At 46.9% G+C, this 26918-nt stretch overlaps 1 protein-coding gene across 8 annotated transcripts in view; it reads left to right on the plus strand.

Moving 5' to 3' along the window:
* The window catches only part of TDRD7 (tudor domain containing 7), a 43236-nt gene continuing 16318 nt past the window's right edge, over positions 1-26918 (plus strand). For 2 of the 8 annotated variants that reach the window (XM_026866742.1, XM_026866744.1), the window contains exons 1-7: positions 7-256; positions 1384-1508; positions 3523-3735; positions 11990-12131; positions 13542-13755; positions 19709-19794; positions 20956-21173. In XM_026866742.1, the coding sequence (XP_026722543.1) occupies positions 1473-1508; positions 3523-3735; positions 11990-12131; positions 13542-13755; positions 19709-19794; positions 20956-21173 (909 nt within the window). In that variant the 5' untranslated portion in view covers positions 7-256; positions 1384-1472. The other 6 variants (XM_026866743.1, XM_026866748.1, XM_026866746.1 and 3 more) reach the window with 6 other exon arrangements.

Here is a 26918-nt window from a genome sequence, read left to right on the forward strand (position 1 = left end):
GTCACCGGGAGGCGGCGGCGGCGGCGCTCGGCCCGTCTTCGGCCCGGCCCGCAGCGGCGACGACAGGGGAAGAGACTTTGGTGTCTGAAAGCCCCTGGGTTGAGGTGGTGGTAAGGAAACGGCGGAGCCCCGCCGGGCGTAAGCTCTCAGGGGCTGGGGGAGAGGCAAGGCGGTGGGGCAGGCTCTGCCTGTCCGCGGGAGGTTGCTTCTCCTCAGTGGCTCCGTTGTGACGGAGGAAGTGTCCGGACTTCAGCGGGTTAGTGACTACTTTCTGTCTTCAGAAGGAGACTTGTGTTCTGCAGGGTTGCGTGGCTGTTGGGGAGTTCATCCTTCTCAGCAGGAAAACGATCCTCACTTCCTTTTTCTGTTAGCCTGAGTAATAATCTACGGCACGGAGTCAGTTTTGCAACTGGACTCTAGTTATCCGTTACTGAAAAAAGTTTCTGTTCAGATGCTAGAGAAGACTGATTTGAGCGATGTGCCCTGACTTACTGGTAGAGGCTCCTCGGGCTCTGTTTCCAGGGAAATGTCGTCCCGTCTGGAGACTAAGCTGCTGGGTGAATGGCATAACAGTTGACCACGAAAAGTTTTAAGAAAGCCTCAGAAGCCACTCTGACCTATGTAGCTCTGTGTTAATGTATCGGTGTGTTACTTATTGTCACCATTGCTGCACTGCAAATCTTCTGCATTGTTGCTACCTATAGGAATGGGAATGTTGTTCAGGTGTAAGTTGAAGACTGCAATCAGTTTAACCTTTGTACCCTAGTATCTGTCATCTTGTTTAAGTGAATTGTCCTCACGACTGCTCCTCATAAGGCAATTTAGGATGATATATTTTACGGTACCCTGTTTGCTATTTCTGATCTACCTCAGTTCCTTTGTATTGGTGTACTGCAGAGCTATCTGGTGGTGGCTTGCTGTTATCCCCTCATGTCCCTGCCCCATTTCTTTTTCTGTTGAAGTTTCATCTTTTGAATCGACTTTTGAGACTACCTTCCCAGGTTATTGTACATTCTATTCATTATCACTCTTTGCCCAGCTGTAATGGATATTGTGTTAATTTGTCCTGAGCAGTAAGTTATTCAGATAGGTCAGGTAAGAGGACTTTCTAGAGCCATATTAACAAAATAATAAAGATTTGGGTATATTATTTAAAAGAAAGGGAGAAAGGACCCAGTAATGCTTCTTATTACCTTTTCCATGACTCTTGCATGTATGTGCCTTGGAACACAACTGCAAACAAAATGCAATGTTTGGGTGTATGTTCTTTTAATACAATTGAAACTTTAAACCGCTTATGCATTTGTCCAGCACATGATGTCCCTGTCACACTGAGTGGGTCCAAAGAAGATACAAACTTCCTGGATCTTTTCCTTCTGGAAGGTGACCACCACCTCTTCACTCTTTGGGAGGCATGCTGTGAAGCTGTGTTCACCAGCTGCTGTCTCTGAAAGGACGAGGGAAGGTTCCAGATGCCTAGCGTGGCTGCTGCCCATGGCTGTCTGGAGGTGTGCAAGTGCATGTGTTCAGTGTGTGCTTCTCCTTCTGGGAGCAGTAATACTGTGGCCTGTAGTTGGGCAGGGCATGCTGTGAAGGTAGGTGTGGCAGAGGTTGTTCCAGGATCAGTCCGTGAAACACGCCGGACCGACAAAGACAGGAATTGCTGGGGTAAGGAACCATGCATGTGTAAACACAGGTATGTGCAGGGCTGTTTGTATCGGTGTAGGTGTGTGGGTGTACCTGTGTGTAAGAATCAGAGAGACACAGTTAAGTTAGTGCTGTGTGTGCATAAAGCAAAACTGTTCAAGGAATGGTGAAGAACAGGAATTAATGCTGTGTCTCCTTACCCAGCACCTGAGTTGGGCTGTTGTGAACTTGGGTTCAGGAAGGCAGGGATAGAGTTAGTGTTCATGTGTGGACTGAAATGTGTGGCGCAGTGTCCGAAATGTGCTGAGGGTTGGGATTCTCTTCCTTTTGGACTTAGTCTGTTGCTCAGGATGATTTCCTTTAAAAAAGGGAAACCGTGAGGGGAGAGGGGCTGATTATGCAAAGAGCAGCAGACTCACTTTACATGATGTCACATGTAGCAGTGCTGTGGGTTCAAGCAGCTGCCTGGTGCTGCTGCCATTTGGAGAGCAGTGCACAGATACACAAGTGGCAGTTGCTTGCCTCTGTGTGCTTGGAGGTGAGGGACTCCTGTTTTATCTTGAGCAGAGTACCACTGCCTTCTCTCGAACCTCTGACTACTGGTGTCACATGTTAGTTGCTAGAGGGTTAAGATGAGGTGTTTCAAGCATACAAGTGTGCTCGGTGCCACAACTTGAGCCTTTGTGCAGCACATGCTTTGAGATCAGGGTTGGTCCTGGGTCATGTGAGAGCTCTGTCTGGCTTTGGTCAGCGATCATGGCGGGCAGGTTTTTCATGTGAGACTGCCCCTGCTGTGAGTGAGCGTCCACGAGAAGGATGCCTGTCCAAGAGTGCAGAGTCTGCCCAGCAGCACTTGTGCCTGGAGCTCTCCACCATTTCATGAGTGTAGCTGGTGGCCCTGGAGGAGCCCTACATGTGCACAAACCTGTGAGCTGAGAGGAGTGGGAGGGCTTTAGGTAGCTCTGGCACCCACTTTGAAACCGCCTCCTGCGCTGCCTGGCCTTCCCGGGCAGGAGCTCTTGCTGGCAGGTAAGTCTTTTTCTCAAGTGTCCTGTCAGTGCTCTAGCAGCCTGTGGCATCGGGAAAGGTGCTGTTAGAGGTGAAGCAGTGGACTGCCTGAGCCTTTACCAGCACCTCAAGGGTGGGTGAACGTTTCTCTGGATAGGGTGGTCACCTGGCAGTTTGACGGGGCAGTGTTGGCACTGGCTCTGCAGCGTGCCTTGCTTTGTGCAGCTGACCGCATGCAGGGAGCAGGTTTCATTTCTGTTGGGTTTTCTGTTTGAAGAGGGGTCTGTGGAGTTGAGGTGTCGTGTGCCTGTGGGTAAGATGTGGTGTGGCCTGGGTGCATGGGATTTTCATGGAGGAGCTGACATGTGCCCCGTGGGCATTGGTGCACGGGTGCAGGTTTGTGTGATGAATATGCAGCTGTGAGCTAACTGGTGTCACTGTGGGGCAGGATGGGAGGGAGCGCTGGGTACCAACGTTGGGCTTGGAGGGCAAGGGGTCGTGCCTGCTTCTGGTGGAAGTCCTGGCCCCACATGTGGGCCAATTGCCTGGCAGTCCTTCCCCTCTTCTGGCCAGGTGGTCTGTGGTGGTTGGATGGCAGGGCCAGCCTGTGCACAGGAGCTGCTGTGCTACTTTAGCTGCTTCTTTCAACTGTGTCATGCCCTTTGTATTTCATACTACCTTATGCTTGGTTGGCAGGACCAGGTACCTGAGTGTACCCAGAAGTATCGAAGTCTCCAAAGATGAGCCACTGAGCCGCTGAATCCTTGTTTGTTTGGAGAGGGAGGTTGACTAGTAAAAGCTGGTATTTTTAGCCTGTGTATGTAAAAATGCTTTTTTAATTTTTCTTTTGGGGTGAAGGGGGTGTAGGTGAAGATGCAGGAGCCTGAACTTATTGCAAAAACACTGCGAGCTGTTCTTCATGCTTTTAAAAATGGCCTACCTTTGTCAGAGCTTCAAGGTGAATACAAATCTCTGACTGGCGAGTGGATTCCCTTCAGGCACCTAGGACATGGCACACTGGAAAGCTACTTGGAGAGCATCCCAGGAGTGGTCAGAATGGAAGGGAACAAAATGGGAGAGGTAAGAATCAGTCACAGTTCAGAAATGGTTATTGTATTTGTAAAGCATGCGTGGTTCATGAGTTTACGTCTGTTTGTGCCATGGATTTCTGAGAAGAGTGCTGTAGCATGTGTGTGGTGCACTAATGTTGGGAGAAGTGGAAGCTGTAGTACAGACCACGTGCCCCTTACTTTCCTGCCTCTGCATGCAGACCATGAAGTTGTGTTTGCAAGAGGTGGAAGGTTTCAGGGCATTTTCCCAGAAACAGGAGTTCTGTCTGGAAAGACAGTTTGTGTGACTGTAGGCCTCTGGTCCCTGTCTCAGCATTTCTAACTCTGGAAGGATATTGGTGGATTGACCTTAAAGAAGGTTAATTTGCGTGTGTGTCTTGATCGTCTCTTCAGGGTGGGGTTTAGCGTGATCTTTCCTACAGTGAAACTGTTGTGGGTGCTGTTGCTTATAAGCCTTACGGTGCTTGCTTTAGGCTTAACAGTCTTGTTTGGATTGAGTTGCAGGACTGTGAAGACTTGCCAAGGTGAGGTAGAGCCCATGCAAGTTAGGTGCCTTGATGCAGAAGTTGCAATGCCTCAGTTTAGTGAGTGTGCAAGGGACAAGTAGTCAGCGCAGAAGTTAAGAAGGTGGAGCAGAGACTATTAGTGTGATGGGAGAATTTTCCCTTATTCCTTGACCTTGCTGCGCTAGTCTGTGTCTCCTGGTGGCTGCCAGCTTGGAAGCGGCTTGCCAGGACCAGAAACCTCCTTGTCCTATAGTGTGGAGTTCCTGGTTTTGAGTCAGAAGGCATTGTCTTGATGGTTGGTATAGCTGCATGACTTGTAGATGATCTCTTTGAGTGGAGAGCTTGAAGCCTGTCCCTTGTTGGAGCCACGTCTGGGTGCCTGAAGTCAGTGTAGACTGTAGGAGAGGAGAAAGCCAGCAGATGTTTGGCACAATGTATGGCTGTCACAGCAGGTCTGGAGAGACAGCACTTAAGGCCAAGGTCCCTTGTTGGCTCAGCTGATTGGGTTGGCATCTGGGAGCTCAGAGCTAGGTCTTCTTGGTTAGCTGTGAGGAGTGTGATGAGAGGTGTCCTGAGTTTTGTGCTGCTGTCTGGAAATGTGGCTGGTTTTAAGCAAGCAGATCCCTTGCTGTATTTTTACAACCATCACAATTTGCCCTTTTGCAGTAGGTAGCCAATTTTGGGGTTCTTTTTTGCTTGCTCCAAGCCTGTGTTGGCTACAGCTACATCAGTAACATGAATGTAATACCTCTGAGAACATCTGCGATGCTGCAGTTTAATGCTCCTTCATCATGGTGGCTCTGGCAGATATCCATCTGTTTCTAACTAGGGCTTTGCAGGGTGTAATCTGGTATCCTCCCGTTTCCTTGAGAGCCTTGCTTATCCTCTCATACGATGTGTGCTGAGAGCCTTGTGGACTTGTGGATAGCACTAGAGGTGGTGCCTTCTCTGTGGCAGCTGTAAGGAGTGAATGGAATGTGGCTTTAGGAGGTGGAAAAGGAGAAAGCTACTAAACAGGAGTCTTGAGGTAATTGAGCAGGAGTTGTTTTGGTTTAGGAGTGCCAACTATGCTTTGCGTGACTGAAGCAACTGAGAGTGGGCACTCTGAGAGCACCTGGAAGACAGGACAGATGCAAAGACCGAGCCCACGTGCTTTTTGATGACCCTACTGTTTCTGCTGTTCAGAGTGTCCCCCGGGAAGACACTGAGCAGAGGGTGGGAGGTGTGGTTATGCACTGGCATGGGCTGGTAACTGCCTGGGACTGCTCCCACTGCTTTTCTGATACAGGACTTGGGCAGTACTTCAGTATAATGCGTTGCTCTTCATTCACATCTCTCCAGAATATTTGAGCTTCATTATAAACTGACAGCATAGCTCAGGGTCCAGACAAGCCTGCTGCAAGAACACGCAGTCAACCAGTCCCTCTCTTCCTGGCTCTGGGAGTACTCTGACCTCTGAAAATGCTGCTAAGACCCTTGTCTCTTCCTTGCTCCACTGTTTCCAAAGGGATTAAAGGAAAGCAAGACACACTCACACATGCAGAGGTCTGCTAGCAGCTGATGATCCTGGCTGCAGGCTAGGCGGTCCTAAAATGACCTTCCTTACTGCTAGGGCAGCTGTCCAAGACATGCCACAAGAAATACATTCAATAAGCAAACCTATAAAGTGGGCAGTAAATAAAACAAATTGATCTCAGGGTGCTGCATGTTAGATGCTCCTTAAATCAAAGGGTTTGTGTGAGATGGAATATTGCCTAGGTAACTGATGCTGAACATACTGGTTGTTTTGGGAAGGCAATGATATAAATTGTCCCCTGTTCCTCTTCTGCTAAACACTGATTTAGTCGTCTTGAATATAGGAAAGTTGAATGCTGAAAATTATTCCTTCACATGATAGGTGTGTTCCTCCAGCTTCCACACAGGATTAGGATTTAATTCAGTATACAGAAAACACTGCAAGAGGACTCAAATTGTAATACTGTATACCTGCAGCAGGTGGTTGTGTCATTTCACAGAACCCTGCTTTGCTTCATGTTCAGTTACAAGCAGTGCATGGTTGCACCTTCCTCTAAGAAAGCTTACTTCTGCATGAATAACTAGGCTCTGCCAGAAAGAGAAATATGAAGACTGCTTTTGTCTGCTGCAAGTGAATTCATCTACCCCATCTCTTTTTACATCTGAATTCATTCTAACTCAAACCATCATTTTTGCTAAACTTAAAGTCACTGTGATGTGAAAACAAGGGAAGAAAATGCTGAAAATAGCTTATGACATTAGTGACAGGAAAACCCTGAAATGTACAAAAGGTGTTAAAATGTGCATTTATGAAACTGATAAATTCTGCATGAACAAAAAAGTCTTCTATGTTGAGACCTTGAGAGCAGAGCTGAAGGTGGTCCATCCCATGTGCATCCCATAAGCCAAGAGTATGGGAAAGCTCTTGTACCCTTCTCTGGAAATGGGCATGGCTGGACACATCTCTGAAGTTCCTCTACATGACTGCCCACAGCATGTGGCACAACCATGAGGAACTGGAGGTTTGCTTTCTGTTCAGGGCTGCAATCTCATTGAGGTCATGGAGAGCTGTTGTGATTTTTCACACAACTGGTGTGCTGCCGTGGATGAACACAGGATGTTGAGGAATGATGGGCTGGAATGGCAACAAGGGGGAGTTTCTGTGGGACCCTACAGTGTGAGAGCAGTGGGAATGCTCAGTCTGCCTTGGCATGGATGATGAGACAGCAAGAGCTTATGGGACAGACCAGTGTATGAGTGATGTTTTGGTGGCTAGCTGTTACAAATGCCCTAATTGGCAAGAAGTAGTAGATGAAGCAGATGATGCCTTCTTCCAGCAACTACAAGATGCTTCATATTTGCAGGCCCTGGTCCTCATGGAGGACTTGAGCCACTGCCATACCTGCTGGAGGGACAAGACAGCCAAGTATGAGCAAGCCCAGATGTTTTTGGGATGTGCTGATGATAACTTCCTGACACAAGTGATGAGCTGATGAGTAGAGATGGTTTGCTGCACCTGATTCTTACAAACAAGGAAGAACTGGTTGGGGATGTAAAGGCTGGTGACAGCTCTGGCTGCAGTGACCACTGCAGTGTTGTTCAAGTGGTGTTTAGGAGCTTGAAATGAGGGGAATAAAGCAAATAGCAGTATCAGCAAGCCAAGACTTCAGGAGAGCAGACTTTGACCTGTTCAGGAATCTGCTTGGAAGCCATGGGGTGCAGTCCTGGAGAGAAGAGTGGTCCAGGAGAGGTAGTAGATTTTCAAGGATTGCTTCCTCCAATTTCAAGAGTGGTCCATCCCAGCAAGCCAGGAAAAAACCCCAAGGTTTCTGGAGGCAACACATGGATAAACAAGGAGCTCCTGACAAAACTCAACCATAAAACGGAAGCTTACATGAGGTGGGAGTAGAGAGAAGCAACCTAGAAGGAATATAGAGAGAAGTATACATGGGTTTAAGAAAGACTGCATTTCTTATTGATGAGCTCAACAACATGAAAACCAAGACAGAGTGTCATCACCTTCAGAACAACTCCCAAAGCACTGCCAGTTCTGAGCTCCTCCTTCTGAAGAAAGTCCTTAAAGTACCTGGTTAACTGTACAGACAACAGGAGAAAATACAGGAACAACAGAAAAACTAGAAGGAAGAAGCTACAGCAAATGAAGAACTATGACCCTTTGCTGTGTTTCATTTCACTAAAGCCTCGTCAAATTCATGCTCAGACCATGGATCACATGTTGCACAGACAGCTCTGAAAGGGTGAAGAGTTAAGGCTTTCAGGTTCATCTTTCACAAAGATGAGTTAAGACTCAATCTGTTAGTCTGCTGTATGACCAAGTTTCTATTTTAAGTGACAATTTTAAATGCAAGGTTGCAGGAGGCACACATGAGTGAACGAGGAGCTCCTGACTTAACTGCCATTAAAAGCAAGCGTGCAAGAGGCAGAAGCAGAATAGGGTGGGGTGGAAGGAATGCAGAGACTCTGTCCAAATGTGCAGGGATGGGCTTAGGAAAGCTAAAACCCATATGGAGCTGATGCTGGTGAGGGACATGAAGGGTAACAAGAAAGGTTTCTACAGGTACATCATCAGCAAAAGGGTGATGGGGAAAATGTTGGTCTGCTGATGCATGGGAATGGGCACCTCGTCTTAAAGGACATGGAGAAGGCTAAGGCACTGATTGCCACCTTTGCTTTGGTCTTTACTGGTCATCCCCAGTCCCAGGGCTCCTGAGACCACTGGGAAAGTGCAGGGCAAGGAAGACTTACCCTCAGTGGCAGAGGATTAGACTAAGGAACATTTAAACAAACTGGATGTGCACAAGTGCATGAATCTGTTGCAATGCACCCTCAGGTGCCAAGGGAACTGGCTGTTATTGTTGCAAGGCCATTATCTTGGAAAGGTTATGGTGATTTATGGGAGGTACCTGAGGACTGGAAGAAAGCAAATATTGCCCCTTACCTCCAGAAAGGGTGGAAAGGAGGATCTGAGGAACCGCAGGCTGATCAGCCTGACCTCAATCTCTGGGAAGATGATTGAGTAACTAATCCTGGAAAGCTGTTCCAGACATGTGAAAGACAAGAAGGCAAGTAGGAGTAGTCAGTATGGATTTATGAAGAGAAAATTGTAAGTGTTCAAACTGATACCCTTCCAAAATAAAGTGACTGTCTGGGTGGATGAGGGGAGAGCATTGGATGTGTTTATCTTAATTTTAGTAGGGCCTTTGACAGTGTCTCCTATAACAGTTGCACAGAACCCATCGGGAGACTAGTCACCAGTGGCGTGTCCCAGGGGTTGATGCTGAGGAAATCCTGCCTAACATGTTTGTGAATGACATAGATGATGGGACAGAGATCATCCTCAGCAAGTCTGTAGATGATAGGAGGGGCTGATAAAGCAGACAGGTGTGTGAACCTCAACAAGCTGGAGAAGTGGAACAACAGGAACCCTATGAAGTTCGATGCAGGGAAATACCAAGTCCTGGTGCTGGGAAAGAATAACCCCATGCACCTGTACAGTCTGGGGGATAACCACCTGCCTAAGGAGCTTGGCAAAGAAATTCCTGGAGGTTCTGGTGGTCATGAAGTTCCCAGTGAGCAGTAATGTGCCACTGCAGCAAAGGAGACTGTTAGGGAGAGTGTTATCAGCATGTTGACAGAGGTGTTTTTCCCCCTCTACTCAGCCCTAGTGAGACCACATCTAGGAACCTGTGTCCAGTCCTGTGTTCCCCAGAACAAGAAAGACATGGACACACTGAAGCAAGTTCAGTGAATGGCAGTGAAGATGATGTAGGGATTGGGACATCTTTGATAAAGGACTCAGAGAGCTGGAACCATTTGTTCTGGAGAAGAGAAAGCTCAGGGGGATCTTACCTGTGTGTATTAATACTTGTTAAAAGGAGTAAAAAAACATGGAGCCAGACTCCATCTCCAGTTCTCAGTGGTATCCAGTAAACAGACAAGAGACCACAGGAGCAAAGTGAAATACAGGTAATTCCATTTAAACATTAAAAACCCCATTGTTTTAAAGCAAAGGTGGCTAAACACTGGAACAAGTTGTTCAGAAGGGTTGAGCAGTCTCCATCATTGGAGATACTGTCCAGTCAGGGATGGAGTATCCTGAGCAGCTAGGTCTAGTTCATGCTGCTCTGAGCAGAGATGCTGTGTGAGGTGGTCTATAGAGATGTCTTCCAATCTCAATTTTCCTGTGATTCCTTACATTTAACCACTGCAGTGGTGAGGCTGCTGGTATGCTTTCTACATGGGTGTTGACTGCACAGCGGGTAGACCATCTGATTTCTAAGCAGGAGCTCCTCGGAAGGGAGAGCTGTCCCTCGGAAGGAGAGGGCCCCCCCCCTCCAGTGGCTGTAGGTTGAGCCAGCCCGGTGCAGATGTAGGGTGTGCAGAGGAGGAGGAGAAGGACAAGCTGGAGTGCACTGCTGGACACCACGAGTGTTGCCTTGTTCCTAGTGTTGTTATCTGTTGCCCATATTTCCCTGGGCTGTTTGGGTCAGCCTGAGAGACTGAAGAGAACTCTTGAGCAAGTTGTTGCTGCTTAGCAATGCCTTGCTTTTTATGTCATGGCACTTGTTTGTTTTCCTGCTTTGTTTGCCCTGCCTAGCTTGTGAGAAAAGTTCCTGTCTGGAGCTGGTGTTTGCTAAATTTCAGAGGAACTGGTCAAGTCCCTGAGTTTCTCCTGTGCTGAATTGTCAACCCTTGTGCTTGTTGGGGACCATGCTTATGAGGACAGTGGTGCTGTGCGTGAGGGCCCCTTTTTCACCTGGTACCATGATTCGCGGAAAAATCCCTACAACTCAAATAGAGTTATAAAGCGGGTATGTTTACTCCAGTGCCGGGGTGCAAGGAGATCTCTCCACAAAGCTTGCACCCCCACCCACATTTTACCAAAAACTTAGAGTGTGGCTATCCATATTCATTGGGTTACATAACACAAACATACATAGCAGTTTATGTCATCTTTGCACCTGCGCATTGCCTCCTGTCGTCTTCGGGGGTCTTTAGGAGGAAGGCTCACAGTCTTTCTCACTTTGTTTTTTTCCCTGGAGCATGTGCAGATTCTCTTGGCCAATTTCTTGAATAACAAGATTGTTTGTCAGATGGTTTACTTTCTTTCTCATCTAAGAGAACCAATAGAAATTCTACCATTCATATATTGCTATCTTTACTCATTAGCAAAATTCCAACTAGTTAGTCACCTGTTACTCAAGGACAAAAGTATAATATTTTGCTGAACATTGTAATCCTTGGTGGATTTTCACAGTGAACTGCTTTGTTTTGATGAATAGTAGTGCTTGGTAAAATTTTACAGAACAGTCTGGGTGCTATGCAGTTTTCTATAGTAAATAAATCTCAAAACAAGTAATCATTTCTCTGTATCAACCACCACCACAGAGCATGGCTGAGACCCATGGAGAGAGGCCCTGAGACCACAGACTCCCATTTTTCACTTGACAGTTTTTGGGTGGCTGCCTGTCTCCTTGTGGAGCTCTGACAGAGTACTCATCCGGCTGCCTTTGCAGGATGTTAGCAGTTGAATGGCCCAAAAATTTGGGCTTGCATTTCCTTTGTGAGGCAAAGTGCATGCTAGGCACGTGGTTTGGGGGATTGCCAAAGCAGGGTTCCTGCATCTGTTCAAGTGGTGGCCTGTGGCAGCATTGCTGAGGTAAGACAGTGGGAGGTCAAGGCAAGAGGCCACTAAAGAGGCTGGGGAGGTGGCAGTGGCCTTGCCCAAGGCTAGGCTGTTGCTGGGGGCCAGCCCAGTGCCTGCAGGGTGATCTGTGCAGCCAGGATGTCCATGATGTGTCTTTAGTAAGCGGGGCAGAAGCAGCCCAGCTCAGCAGGGTCAGAGTGGTGCCAGAGCCTCAGGTGAGCCTTGGCAGGAGAACCCAGAGGAGATTGAAGCCCATGGCTTCCCAGTGTTGTAAAGTGAGATAATTGTCCTGTAGGATGGGAGTGCGAAACCAGGCTGTTTCCTGGTGGGGCCCAACCTAATGTAGGAAGGTGATAGAGAGTCCCCAGCTGTCTGCTGATTGGAGGTGCACTGCAAAAGGAAAGGGAGGTCTCCAAGTTCTGTGTCTACTGCTGAAGCTTTTTCTGAATTTCCTGCAGGCCCACATGACCCAGCAGTTACAAGCATGGACATGGTCACAAGTACTTCTGAGGGCTGTGGATGAGCTTGAGCCTGACTGACTGTTTTTCCCCCTGTCCCTTTCCTATTCCAACCAGGTTGTTTGCCATGCTGTTTCTTGCAGCGAGACTGTGCCAATTGCTCAGTTGGTGGCCCGGCAGAGAAGTTCCAAGCGGAAAATGGGACGGCAAGTGAACTGCCAAATGAGGCTAAAGAACACATCTCCAGTCACTTTGGCAGGTAAGCCACAGGCAGCTGTGGAGGGTCTGTCTTTGTGAAAGAACTGTGCAGCTGCTGTGCTGCAGCCTTGGCCATGAGACTGTGTCACTAATGGCCATGAGTTGTGCAGTCCCAGTGAAGAGTTCTGGGAGCAGGGAGTGTTGTTGGCAAGGGTGTATGTGCTTGCAAGCCATAGTCAGTGAGGAAGCCCTTCGTAAGTGGATATGAGACACGAATGATCTTGAAAAAGTTCATGGAGGAAGCCTGGCTTCACTTCAACCTCTCCATGCTTCTGTGAGAAATGTGGTTGAGATGCAGGCCAAGCTTGGCCTATTGTGCAGTGTCAGGGATGAGCTAAGCTCTCACAGTAAGAAGGAGCCCCTGCAGCATTATCTATGCTTGTTTCAGCAGCTCCTGTTGCTGCAGAAAGTGCGGTGATTGCCATTGCTCATGCCTAGGGGTCACTTTTTGTACTTCTGTGCCTTTTTTCATAAGCTACTGCATCAGTGTTTTCCCAGAGCCTGTGGGTCAGTGTTCCCTCACTGCTGTGCTGTCATTGTGCTGCTGTCAGTGGGGTTTCCCAGGATCAGGCCCAGGCAAGGCCCATCTACTTGCGAGTTGGCAGCTTGGAGCAACCGTGGGTCTTGGAGTTTGTTTGTATTCCCCTGTTGTCATCTGTAACAAAGGCTTTGCTGCTTCTTGCTCTGCTGCAAGAAGTCTACCTTCTAGCTGGGAAGCTGAACTGGTGACTCATATGTCAGTTAAAGGACAGTGACTGTAAACACACACTGGTTCACTCACTGTCTTGCTCAGCGATACCCCTTGGAAGTGTTTGAGCCCACCAAAACTGGTGTGGTACAACCAGCAAGTAGAGAGTGAAGTGGCACAGGGTTTGTTTATGCCATTGTGGCCTGAAGGCCAGCGTAGCATGTTCCTCTTCAGGTGTTATTTGGTAACCGCTGCTGTGTGGTGGGTGTTTGGGAGGAGGGTGCTTGCGAGCCAGGGTAGAGAAGAAACCTTTGGGCTGTGGCGCAGGAGGTGAGCGAGGAGGTGGAATTCGGCTGCACGTGCCACACCTCTGGGAGATGCTGCTGCTATTGGGTGGTAAAGGGCAGCCTGACCATGGGCTGCACCTGCGACGTGACCTGTTGTGTCACCTCCCGGGTACCTGGCTCTTCCGAGAGGGTAAGGGGAGATGGGTCTCGTGTCTCTTTCCCTGCCGCAGCACAGCGGTGGAGACTGTGGTTTGTGAGTTCTTGGGTGCGAGCTGTGATGCTGTAGCAGAGACTCACAACAGTGGCCGAGAGCATCCTTCTTAACTGCCTTTTGGAAAAGTATGGGCTCCCTGGAGGAGTTACCTGCAGTGCTTGAAGTCTCTCTGGGTTGGGTTGAGGAGAGCACTACTCACAGCTACATCTGCAAACTCTTTAGGAAAGCCCAAAGGAACTTTGCGACAGCCCAGGCCTCTGAGCATGCCAGAAGAAGGCAGCAAGAGGCCTGTTCCTCGCCCTCCACGAGGCAGAGGAGTGGCGTGTGGAGTGGTGAAACCCACCATGGAGAGTGCTCGGTCTGCCTTGCTGCCAGCCGCTGGGAGTGGACCGTCTAAAGAAATTCCCATGCAGAGGCACGTCACTGTGGTAAACAGGTCAGTGTGTGCACACGTGTGTGAACGAGCGAGGTGAAGTGTGGTGGCCCTTGGATGCTGCCGTGCCAGTGGTGGCTTTTGGGACGTGGGAATGCAGGCTCCTGCCCTTGCAGAAGGTGAAGTTTGATGTGGGCTGGTAGGCAGGAGGGAGATGGGATGACCCTTTGCCATAGCTACGCTGTGCTCTTGGCCTGCTCCCACGTCTTCTGGGGAGGAATCTGGCCAAAGGTGTCACGCCAAAGGTGCGTGGGGATGTTGCTGTTTCCCAGGCCCAGGAGGGAGGGAGCTGCTGTGGCGGGCACGATGAAAGCAGACGTAGGTTTGTGTGTGGGTGTCAGGCGATGCTGCGTGTTGAGCCTCCTCGTTGTCTGCCCCTTACCCCTTGCCTGACTTCTGTGTGGCAGCGTTAGCGTTCGTGTCCTTGGTTGGTGTGCTCAGAGCCAGCAGCTGCCCGACGGTGCTTGGGTGAGCCGAGCCGAGGGCTGGAGCTGCAGTTTTGCTGGGTTAGCAGTACATGCTGGTTTTCAGCCCGCTTTGAGCGACACTAATCCTGGTGGCTTACCCAACTGCTGCCCCATCATTTCTCTTTCTGTGTTGTTTTTGGCTGCCCTGGGCCATCAGCTGATGGTGGCGAGAAAGCGTTTGCTGCTCCCTCATTGTGGCTGCGCTAAGTCTGCTGGAGCTGTGATTGTGGTGGTAATCCTCTGCAGGTCACCGGCCTGGGTTAGAAGTCAGCCTTGCATTGAATGGAAATGGCAGCAGTGTGCCGCTTCCGCAGCGGCGTAGCCATGAAGTGGCACGGAGCAGAGGGACAGCTTAATCCTGCCGCGGTGCCTGCTCTTTCTGGAAGGCTCACAGAAAGGAGGCACGTCCTGCCCCAGTCGCCTGTGTGAGTCCCGTGTGCGTCAGGGCTCTGCGTGCCAGAGGGGGAGACGTGGATGCGCTCGGAGCACTCATGAGAGCAGCAGCCGCTTCAGCTTTTGTTCCTGAGAGCGTAGTGTTGTACTGGCGGCTGATAGCACTGACCCGTAACCTTCCTGCTGCTCCGCAAGGGGCCCTTCATGATGACAGTGCTCTGCTGGTTGTGCTTTTTGGGTAGTTCCCCAGCGTGCTGGTGGAGTGGGCAGGTGACCCAGGGAGGGGGAGGCAGCCTTGGGGTTGCCAGGTGGATCTGCTTGACTTTGCACTGGGGCAGGGCTCCTCTTGAGGTTTGGAGACACTCCTTGTGTTATGGGCAGTCAATCTGGGGCTGTCACAGCGGGTGTTTAATGTTCCCAGGCAGAAGTCTGGAGAAGTTCAGAGGTGAGCAGTGATGGTGATAGGTGACAGTGGTTATAAAGCTGAGGTGGGCAAGAGGAGAGCAGTGGCAGGAGCAGCAAGGAAGCCAGAGGCGCTGGCAGCGGCTGTGTGAGGAAGTGGAAGGTTTGGAGGAAGAGGCCAGGGAATAGAGACATGCTGCTTGTGTCAATTGAGGGGAGTGAGGCCGGGGCTTTGACAGGAGCAGGGAGACTCTAGATTGGTCCTCTCTGTCTGCACCACAGCTGTTAACAACATGAATGTGGACTGAGCTAACCCATCTTCTGGTCTTAAGTGAGCTGGGTGGAGGTGTGGTGAAAAAACATTTCACCAGCTCTGTTCCCTGTTCTGTGAAAGAGGCTGCTGCAGCAGAGAAGAGAAGCACCAAGCCATCCTGCTGTGATAAGAGTTGTGGGAGCGGATGTGCACAGGCTTTCCCTTTTCTTTGTGTTCATATGAGTTGGATTTTATTGAAATAGAACTTCCCTGAAAGGCAGAGTTCCTTTGTTCCATGACAGACAGAGCAAAAAAACACTTGCAGTTCTCTCTAGGTTAGTTGTTGCATGGCCAGAAGGTGGTTTGTAGTACTTGAAGCTTTGTAATGCTTGAAATAAAAACAGCGCTCTTCTAATGAAGTGTTCCCCATCTTGTGTTGTCATCTTTGTTTCTCTCTGTCATGTTCTCCTGAGCTCTTTTTGGGTAAGTGTTCTGGTTTTGTTTCTGGTGTTTGTTCCTGCCCTACTTGGGAGGAGAAGCTACAATTAAAGTGTGCTTTGGCTCAAGTAGTTCTGGAAGAGAAGACGTCTTGTGCAATTGCAAAGGGTCCAAATGCTGTCCTGTTAGCGTGGGGACATACTAGAGGGAGGAGGATTCATGGAGAAGAGGATCATACTCTGTTTTAATGCAAGATTGTGTAGTGACCCATATGACTGGATTATTTTGTTTCAGATTGGCCAGTTTGAAGCAGAACTGGCTGGATCCATGGCTGATGTCCCTGCTGCTGGGGATGTTTTGTGCCCCCAGAACTGCTGTGGTTGCTTGTGCTTAAGGAATTGTGGGAGGGAAAGCCCCTTTGAGCCAGGACGTCCTGACCTCAAAACCGTGTACAAATGAGCATTATCCCCAGAAATCCCGGGATCACACCACCCTCATTGGTAGCCAGCACAGACTCAGGGACCCTGTTCCAGCAGCAGGGCCAGCACTTGCCCTTGAGAGTGGCTCAACATTCACAGCACAGGTTGACTGAGAGAAGTCCTGAAGGTGGCAGAGCTTGTCTCTGACCTGTTTCCCAGTCTCAGGTGAAGCACCCTCTGTTTGCAGTTCTTCTCTGCATCTGTTTTCCGACACCTGTCCTGCCCCTCCATTTGCTGAAATCGTAGCAAACCACATCCATACTGAGGGTTGTTCTTAATGTTCTTTTGATTTCTGCTTCTCTGTTGAGCCTCCATCCTGCTATCGCATATTTGCCTTACTTGCCTTGGCAAGATGTCCTCCCAGTGACAGGCTTTGTCTGCGTTTGACTAGCCTTGGTGCTCCACACAGTGAGACTGCAAATGGCAGTTCCCTTGGGACGCAGACTTTGGTAGCCACACCTCTCTAGGGCTCTGTGGTGTTTTGCTGAGATACCTTCATGACTACAGCTTCTGGGGCTTGCAGCTGTGTAGTTTTGGCGCATTCTGTCACACCCAGATGACGAGGGGAAGATACTGAAGGTAGCTGCAGTTGTGCCAGGTTGGTTCCTGCTGCCCTCCCAGGCGTTCTTGCAGATGCTATTGCAGGGTCTGAGATGCTATATTTATAGCAGCAGTAGCTCAGTAAATTCATGTCATGAGTGTGTTGCTGTGGACCTGCAAACCCACAGAAGGTGGGAGAGACCTTGCTTGTAAGGCTAACTGCAGAGATCATTTAAGCTGAAAAGCAACATTATGGGTAGGAACAGGTTGAGATGCTTGGTGACCCCCTTGCTTGGACCAGCAGGCAGCATTTGCTCCTGGCCACCACCTGGCCCCACTGCTGAGATAGCACTGCCAAGGGCCAAAGCAGAGTTGGATGGCATGGGCCTTACCAAGGTAAGGTGCTGGGCAAGGAGTGGCATGCCTTCCTTTCGTGCTGAAATGGTGGTCTGTCGGAGTGAAATGTAACTGGCTGCCTAGCTACAGCCATGCCTGGGGGCTTGGCAGGGCTGCAGGGCTAGTCAGGCATTTGTGAAGGGCTGGGCTGCTGATGTGCTCTCTTATTGCTGGTGTGGCTAGGAGGCCTCTTGCTGGGAGGAATTTCTAGCAGCTGAAGAACATGTCACTGCAGGCAGCTGAGTTGTCTGTACCTGCATGATGCGAAGTGTGTTGGCTGTGCTGCTAGCTGGCTGTTTGTTCCCATCTTTGGTGAGAGAAGACTGCTATGGTCTGTGTGAGCAAGTAGTGCATCACAGGATCCGTGTCTGATTGCAGGACTCAAAACTGATAATAACTGGGCTCAAAGCTAATGTTAGCACCACTTTGTTCTATGGGAAGTTACTGAACCACAGCAGAACATACCACATGACATCTCTTAATATTGTGAGGATCCCACATCCAATCCACTTTCATTTGCAGCGTAACAGAATCATCAGTCACCTGTTCCAGGTTCCTTTTCAAAGTGTTCCAAGATGGCATGGTTTGAGATGGGAACATCTGCCTTCATCCTCACTGAAACCTTGCTGCTGTTACTGCTGTTTTTACCTTGCACTCATGTCATCCCTGGCACCTGATGTGTGGCTTAAGGTGGTAGAAATGGTATGTGGCACTGAGGATTAGAACACAGGTATTCATTCCTACTCGGAGGCAGTAGTAGCAGGACAGTCTCCATTTCCCTTGTGTCTAGCTCATGGGATTGTTTTGCTTCCAGCCTAACAATGGTGCTAGGCCCTTGAGTCTGCTTCCCTTAAAGGGACCTTTTCCTTGGGTATCTGTTCAGCTTGGTGTTGTCCATGCTGGTAAATATTTGTATAGGGAAGTGGGATCCTGGGTTTCTTGCAGAGTCTGCATGTCCAGTCACAGCGCACACTAAGAAGAGACTGTGCTGGTGCTTTGTGTGTGGATCTGAGCTGTGCCCAGAAAGTAGAGGATTTTCGTGTGATGCAGGTGGACTGTTGAAAGAGTCTTTTCAGATACCCAACAAGTGTAAGGTGTGAATATGTGTTTGGGTTTCATTTGGATTACTTTGCTTTGTGTTTTTTGAATCTAATCCCACTTCTGTTTCACAAAAGTGCTTATAGTTGACCTGCTGCTCAGCACTTCTGGGCATGCCTCTCCTGCTTTGGAAAATGCTGTGCTGGGCACTAGCTGTCCTCACTGCTAATGCTGTGGGATGTGACCCAGAACAGAAGTATTATTTTTGGTACAAGTGACACCCCACAGCTGATGGCAGAGTGGTAGTTTCATCTTATGGGGACAGCAAAAGAGCAAGGGAAAAAAATTCATGTTAAACCTTGTAAGATCCTGCTTGAAGAGGTGTGAATGTGGGAGGCCTCTTTCCAATTTGTGGATCTGCTCTGATTAAAGGTCAGTGTGAAGGCATATAGGGCACCTTAATACTGTTAGTCTCGACTTCCTGTTGCTACTAGCCTCAGCATCATACTTGACCCCTGTCCTACCTTCTGAGAGCCCAGGTGAAGCTGGGAAATCTTGGTGAATTTTGTAGTTTCCTCCAGAGTTGTCCCTGAACTCCACAGGTGACCAGTCTCCTTACTGGCCCCTTAGGCAGAGACCGTCTGCAGAGCCTGCTCAGTGCATGTGCAGTGGTTGCTGTGGTCTCGAGATGGCCTGGTGTTGACAGCAACCTGCCGTGCTTCTGTGGAGAGCTGTTTTGCTGTGTATGCCACTGTGACTTCTCCACTGCAGTTCTTCCTCGGGTATGTGTCTTTGGGAGGTGCTTGGTCCTGGTCTTTGAACTCTTTCTTCAACTCTTGTTCCCTTTTGCTTGAAATGCATGTAATTATTCCACATCTGAGTGTTCCCAAAATGGTCTTAGTGAGCTGCACACTGCTGTGACCTCTTCATTGTCAGGAACTTACTGTGCTGCATGTGCTGCCAGTATAAGCTGCTGTTCTCTGAGGGACCTCAGAATACCTGCAAGCGTGACATTTGTGTCCTTTTTGTGGGAGAGCGCTTGGGAGAGGAATCTGTTAAACAGGGTAGCAACAGCATCCACAAAAAGACCTTGAGTTCCTGTGTAGTTTTAGGTATTCAATGACTTCTGAAGCTGGATACTTCTGAAGACTCTGATTTGGCTACCAAGAAGGTGAGCATAATCATGTTCAGTAGCAAAACTGAGATGCCATCCAGGTAAAAGACCAAATAGGCTGAACATACGAAATGAAAGACCACTAACTGTGTTACTAAGCCTGGATGCTTTCCTCTTGTTAATGGCTTTTTACTGTGCATTTTGTTTTTCATAGTAATTAGGATAGTAAGAAAAAAGTAGAAACCACCTGTTGATCTGTCTTGTTACTGCTGATCAGGTTGTCTTCCAAGCCTTCCATTGTGAGTACTAATCTTGTGCAGGGGACCTGCTAGAAGTATGTGAAATACATTTTATTTTATTTATAGGTCTTGTAAGCAAGTGGAATAATATTCACAGTGAGGAGGGTGATTTAAAGCAATTTTCTTTTCAATTTTAGGTCTGAGAAGAGACTAACTGTCCCACCACGGTTTCAAAAGGAGTTGCAAGTTCACCTGTCCCGAAGCTCTTCCATAGATTCAAATGGTATGTTTGCCCATTAAGAAAATTTTTGTTGATTACTCACATTAGATTGGATATCATTTTAAGAAAAATCCATCTTAGTACTTGTTTTGAATGAGAAACCAAGTTCTGTGAGTGAACCTTCTCATTCTGATTGTCTGGTGCTGGGGAAATGTGTGTGTTTACTTGTATGCCTCTGTCTTCTAGGAAAGTACTTGTGTAGTAAGTGTCAAAGCCAACTGCAAAGCTAGCGTGAGTAGCTTGGAAACAGGGAGAGTATTCTTAACTTCACTACCTTCACTAACTAGGGATCTGGTATAGGAAGTGTGAAATCTTGGCTTTCAGGAGTAAGCAGCACGCTAACCTGGCTGTCCGTAAAATATTTGTCTTTTTGCCTGGCTCCCAGCAGTTGTGCAGTTGATGGCTTTGTCAAATGATGATTGCTTTCTTTGAGACCTGTCAGCCTGATTTGTGAAGTTTCAGGTCTGGTAGCAAGCACTCGCCTCCAAAGGGAGGAGAGGAGTAGAGATGAGGCAGCAGGCAAGCTAGTGAAGTGAACCTCCAACGGGGATAATGACTGCCTTGCTCCTATACACACACAACGCATGGAACTGTCCGATGTATCTGGACAGTAGCTGTCGCTTTCCCTGCTCTGCTGGAGGGCTTTGGGTGCCGTACCACAGAAAAGCTGGGTGCTGGGTTCAGACTTCTCAGGGCATACCTTAAAATCAAAGGCAAATAATTGGTCTGTTTTGTACATCTGTGTGAATTTAGAAGAACATCCTTGGGTGTTTTGCTGTATCTTTGTTGTGTTTGTACTCATAAAGAAATTACCTTGTGTCTCTCTTGGGATGCTACCTCAGTGCAGCCTCTCAGCATCAGTGAGTCTGAAGGTTCTGTAATCTCCTCCAGGATCCCTTCAGAAGAAATATTTAGCAATGTCTTATGAAAATAACTATAGTGATTGAAAATACATCTTCAAGTCAGTTACTAAATGTCTGAGGTTTCCGTGGCTCTTTCCAATAGAAAGTGACTGAGAAACAGTGATGTTGGGTAGGAAAGCCACATTTTAGAGATTGTATTATGCTTGTAGCTCCCATGTTTAATTTTTATGTAGGTAGGTAATCAACTGTCTTTCCACTGATAAGGCAATGTTTACTTCAAGGCTGTGTTTTTATTTAACAGATAACTTGAATACATCCACTGCAGAGACACATAGTGTTGCCTCTGGCCCTTCTGATGCTCATGTCAATGAAGTTCAAAGTCGCATTAAGGAGATTCTGAGCAAGTGCAGCAGTGGTGTCTGGGTGTCAAAGATGCCACAGATCTACCGGGAAATGTACTGGGAAGAGCTCGGCACAACAGTGCTCTGTCAGCTTGAGAACTGGCCTCATGTGTGCACAGTAAGTGTTGAATGTCATTTTTGTGGAAGATGCCAGTACCCTACATATTTCTGAGTGTTCACTTAGCAAATATAATTTTAAATGTAGTCCTGCATTTCCTTTCACGGTGTGTAGTAGTAAAGGAAAGAAAAAGAAAAAAGAAGAAAGAAGAACACACTTGCACACCCCAATCATAACTATACCTTTGAAACAACACGCAAAAAATCACGGTTGGCTTGGACTAGCATTGTTTTGGAGAAGGAAGGTCAGCCTCTGCAGCCTTCTGGAGCAAATGCCCCAGGTTGCTGAATTGCCACCTTTAACTGACTCCAACACTGACAACCCAAATGGCAGCTGATGACACTTGCTCTTCATGCCATGTGGGGTTTTTTCCCGATTGGATCTTATGCTTTTCCTTGGTGGTGGGTTTATCTCCTTTTAAGCTACCAGCAAATCCTGTGTGAATAGTCTAAGGTCTATCTGTAGTTATTATCATTCTGTAGACTTTTCCACAGGTCTTTCTCACATCTCAAGTCAAGGCTGTGGAATTTTGCTCTGTACGTTAGGCTTATGATACAATAATACATGAAAGTGAAATGTGATAATGTTGTGGAGGAGAGATTACAGCTCAACCGCTTCCTGTCTACACCCCGACACCCCCGATGTCTGTTACCTCTTGCTCACCAGGGGTGTCTTTGTCCTTCGTATTAAAAGCTAGTATCAGGTTGAGCCTCCACTTACAGTTCTGCCATTTGAGTTGCCATCACCACTGGGTTAAGAGTCTTCAATTGCTGTCCTTTTATTTCTTCTTCTGCACTCATGGTTCATCTAGGGTATAATGCAACTTTGCATTGCAGTTTGTTTAGCTTTACTTTAACAGGCCAGTCATATCAATAAACATTTTCATCTTCATCAGCTGTTGAAGTAATGGGAATGGCTGTCTCCTTGAAATGACTTTTCATGTACATACTGCTAAGTATTTTCTCCTGTAATAACTTTACATGCAAAAAAATTGTTTCACTGAGATTAAATAATTGCTGCTCTTCAGGAATAACATCATTTATGTGTGTATGGTGTTCTAACATATAAAATGCAGACATCAGCAATTTGTTTTGATGGTTGATGATTGGTTCCTGTGTTATCCATAGAACAAGCTGTTATGTTTTGGGTTACTTAATTCATGTCACAAATTTTAGTCTTTCTTGTAGCTACTGTTCCAAACAAATGTTACTGTTTATCCAGGATCCTCAGTCTGTGTTCATTGTCTATTTATTTGCTTGTTGTCAGTTGGGTCTATCTCTTCTTTCTAGCAAGTAAATAAAGTCATGTTAGTGTAAATAAGCAGTCATTAAATCTGTGGAAACATTGTAATACAACAGGCACAGTACAACAGCAATTGGAGCTATCAAGTTGTCTTGGTATGGTCAGTCTTATTGTAGAGAACTGTTAAAGAGCCTGTAAAGCATGTCTCAGTTTACTGACATATGTAAACCATAGTTATGGCTCTGGCATGGAGTTTAACTGGGACCTGGGCCTTCTCATATAAAGGCCACCATACATCTCTTAAATATAATCAGTGTTTATTCCTGGTTTAAACAAGTCATCTGCAGGTATACAGCTCTCTAGATCCTTCGAAATGCCAGAGGGCAGACTGTACTCTAGAGTATCAGTAAAGGTGCTTCCATGACTAATTTCTGAGTTTTCTGCCTTGTTGGGTACTTGTGGTGGGAGTGTTTGACAGCTTCAGAAGAACAGGAAGAAATGCCTGATGTTTCTCTCAGTACTTTCTTAAAGAGACAGCACATTCCTATTGAATGCATACTGATCAGTAGTACCTTAGTTAAAAACTAGCAGACAATAAACCTTGTAATATGCTTTCAGCATCTCCAAGCTCATCATTTGAGGACTCTACTGTGGACAGTGTCACTTCTGAATAACTCACATGCCTAAACTTTTTTCTGAAAGGAAGGAACTTCATTTTTGACTTCTTGGAAATAATGATTTCTGTGTTTAAGTCACAACTGCCAGTAATGGAAACTTTTCCTATCTAGTGAGGTGAAGTCTCCAAAAATCACTGTAAAGTTGCAGCTTGATGATCTTGTTTTCAGTCTTCACTTTTTAGGCAAGAGGACCTACTACAAAGAATTGAGGCTGACCTTGTTCTCCACCGGTCTATTTCTTCCTTTCTTTAGGTTAACTTGTTTGAGCATCTTGCTTGTAGCAACATATTTTGCACAGCTAAAAGCAAAAGTACAAAGTAATTATATAGTGGCTAGCACAGATTATAGCCAAGTCTTAATGAGCAACTGGGCTGAGAATAAATATGCTCACCACCCTTGTATAACACCCCCAAAGTCTTTGCTGTCCAGACAGGCTTTGGTCAGGAGAAGAGTCTGCTTCAACAGCTCTGTTGGTGAGATCACCTTCATTTTTTTCTACCAGACACTTATACCTCTTGGTTTGAATTAGTCATGCATCTTTGAGCCATTAGTGATCCCCATTTTAACCATCCTATCCCTGTCTCATTTCTTATCTTTCTACAAATTTTTCTCAGAAATTTTTCTCTGAACTCAACAATTTTTTTAGAATTTTAAGCCAAGGTTATGTAACTCTGTTGTGTTTGGGCTCAGCCTTGAATCCTTGGGATGCAGGCAGCTGAACCCCCGAAAGAGAGAGAACATTACAGCAGAGGTATGAGAATGAGAGGGATGCAGACTTGTAAACAAACAAGTTATTTTTTCTCTTTTCTTTTTTCTTAAAGTCATAAATAACCCCAAAGTAATAATAAATTTACTTTTCATAGAATCACAGAATCATTCAGGTTGGAAAAGACCCTTGGGATCATCGAATCCAACCATCAGTTCTACTCTACAAAGTTCTCCCCTACACCATATCCCCCAGCATCTCATCTAAATGACCCTTAAACACACCCAGGGATGGTGACTCCACCACCTCCCTCGGCAGTCTGTTCCACTGTCTGACCACTCTTTCTGTGAAAATTTTTTTCCTAATGTCCAGTCTGAACCTCTTCTGTTGCAGTTTAAAGCCATTCCCCCTTGTTCTGTCACTAATCACCTGTGAGAAGAGACCAGCACCAACCTCTCTACAATGTTCTCTCAGGGAGCTGTAGAGAGTGATGAGGTTTCCCCTCAGCCTTCTATTCCTCAGACTGAACAGTCCCAGCTCCTTCAGTCATCCTTATAGGATTTGTTCTCCAGGCCCTTCACCAGCTTCGTTGCCCTCCTCTGCACTCGCTCCAGCACTTCGAGATCTCTCTTGTATTGAGGCGCCCAAAACAATCCTCGAGGTGTGGCCTCACCAGTGCGGAGTACAGGGGCACTATCACCTCCCTCACACTCTTTCTGACACAAGCCAGGATGCTGTTGGCATTCTTGGCCACCTGGGCACACTGCTGGCTCATGTTCAGCCGCTTGTCAATCAGAATCCCTAGATCACTCACTTCCAGACAGCTCCAGCCACACCTCCCCAAGCCTGTAGCCATGCAGGGGGTTGTTGTGGCCCAAGTGCAGGACCTGGCACTTGGCCTTATTGAAGCTCATCCCGTTAACGTTGGCCACCGGTCCAATCTATCCAAGTCTCTCTGTACAGCCTCCTTATCCTCATGCAGATCGACACTCCCGTTTAACTTGGTGTCATCTGCAAACTTACTGATGATACACTCTATGTCCTTATCAAGATCCTCAATAAAGATGTTGAACAGAAATGGTCCCAACACTGAGCCCTGAGGAACACCACTTGTGACCGGCCGCCAGCTGGATTTAGCTCCACTGACCCCCACTCTCTGGGACCGTCTATCCAGCCAGTGCTTGACCCAGCAGACCATTCCCTCCTCCAGGCCATGGGCAGCCAGTTTTTCTATGAGAATCCTATGGGGAACTGTTGAATGCTTTCCAAAAATCCAGGTAGATAATATCCACAGGTTTTCCCCCCCCTGTTTGATACCAAGAATCATGAAGTCAGACTCCTCCTGTTTGCCACATATGATGAGACTCTGTCATTGACATCAAATGCCAACTTTCACTGTGCATTTCCTTTCCCAGAAAAATGCCAGAAAATAGCTGCATGTGCTAGTTCTGAACGTAACCTTGAAAGTGAAGGACACTTTCTCTGTCTAGAAGCTCTCATTTCGTTTTTCTCCACTTCCTTCCTGGAAGGTACTGATGCTCTAGGAGTTTACCAGTGTATCTGATCTTCGATCGTCACTGTATGCACAATTAAACAAGACTTGGTGTTATCTTGGTCATTCTGGCATTGCAAAGTTTATCCTTTCTTTTGATTATATATATATATATATATTTATATATATATATATATATATATATATATATACATATATTAGTGTGGTGGTTTACTTGCATGTTGTCAAAGCTTTTGTCCTAGCAACACATACAGAAGAATGTCTGTCTTCATCCCTTCTGTGTGTGTCAGAGGGAGTGGACTTGCTCTTCTTTTACATTCCACTGACCTAGTTGCAGTGTCAGTATTTATCTTGTGAGTGTTTTTATTTTGAAGATTTATTATTTCAGGCTCCAGATTTTAATTTTTAAGAGCTCCCTCTGTTATTCAGGCCCAGGACAAACATGTTTTTCTTCTGTGTAGAATGACGTCAGTCTCTGTTGTCCTGATAATACATTCTGACAGCTGTTGACACTGCTTTGCTCTCTCTAATGGAGGAGTGACAACAGGAATGTTGTGATTGCAAAGCAGGCCTGCAAGCCATGCTGATGGGAAGTACCTTGCAGGCAAATCTATAAACTCAACTGGAAACCAAGCTGAGAAATTTATGCTAAAGAAAGGGTGGCTGTTTTGAAGTGCTGCTCATAAGTGAAGCTGTTTGCATATAATTAAAAGTTTGTGTAGTGTTGTGCATCTTTGAAGGTGTCTTGGCCATAGCACTCTCTGGAGTCTGTTGTATCTTGAACATTAACTTCTAGGCAGGAAATAGTAGCCTGATGATTTCCACATGAGGAATTTTTACACATTATTTGTACTGTAGTAAGCTGAAGCAATTTACTGGAATCACATTTTTCTGTCTCTAAATAGTTTGCTCAGCATCTACATTCTCTTCAAAACAGAGCTTCAATGCCTAGAAAACCTCAGAGCTATTATTGGAGTTAAGAGGCTTAAAGGTCTCTAAGGATCTTCTCTCTTTAGTTTGCTGCCAGGCTGTAAAGGTTTAACAGTTCTATCAGGTAAAATTTATTCACCTCTGTTGCAGCCCTAGATAAAAAGAGTTAGTAAAAGACAGGGTGCATAAAGGTAGACTTCTGCATCCAGCTTCTTTGAGGATGAACTCTCATGCATTTCAACACAGCCTTCTAAAACAGATTGTTGTCCTGATAATACCAAATATTTTCTGGAGCTAAAAGTTTCCTTGGCTGGTCATTTAAGCAAATTCTTCAATCTTCTGCATGGATGGACACTTGGGACATTATAAAATTCTGATTTCTGCAAGGTTTATAAGGTAAATGCTTCCCCTGAGTCGTAGCAAGTGATTCAACTACTCAGTGTTTTGTTCATTGATCTTTTTCTGAAAAGGGCTTTGGGTGATGTGGACCCAGAAAAATGGTGAGAGTTGTTTACTCTGAGAAAGGAACATGAAGATCTCCACCTTGATAGTAAACCTTAATAACTTCCTTTATTGCAGGAGTTGTTCTTGCTTTGGGAGGAATGTGAAAGCAGTGAGAGCTTTTGTCATCTCAATTCTATATAGATATTCCAGCTAAGCTCTGGTTAAGTTGATCT

The sequence above is a fragment of the Athene cunicularia genome (assembly GCF_003259725.1).
Source record: "Athene cunicularia isolate RWA chromosome Z unlocalized genomic scaffold, athCun1 chrZ_part3, whole genome shotgun sequence".
NCBI classification, from domain to species: domain Eukaryota; kingdom Metazoa; phylum Chordata; class Aves; order Strigiformes; family Strigidae; genus Athene; species Athene cunicularia.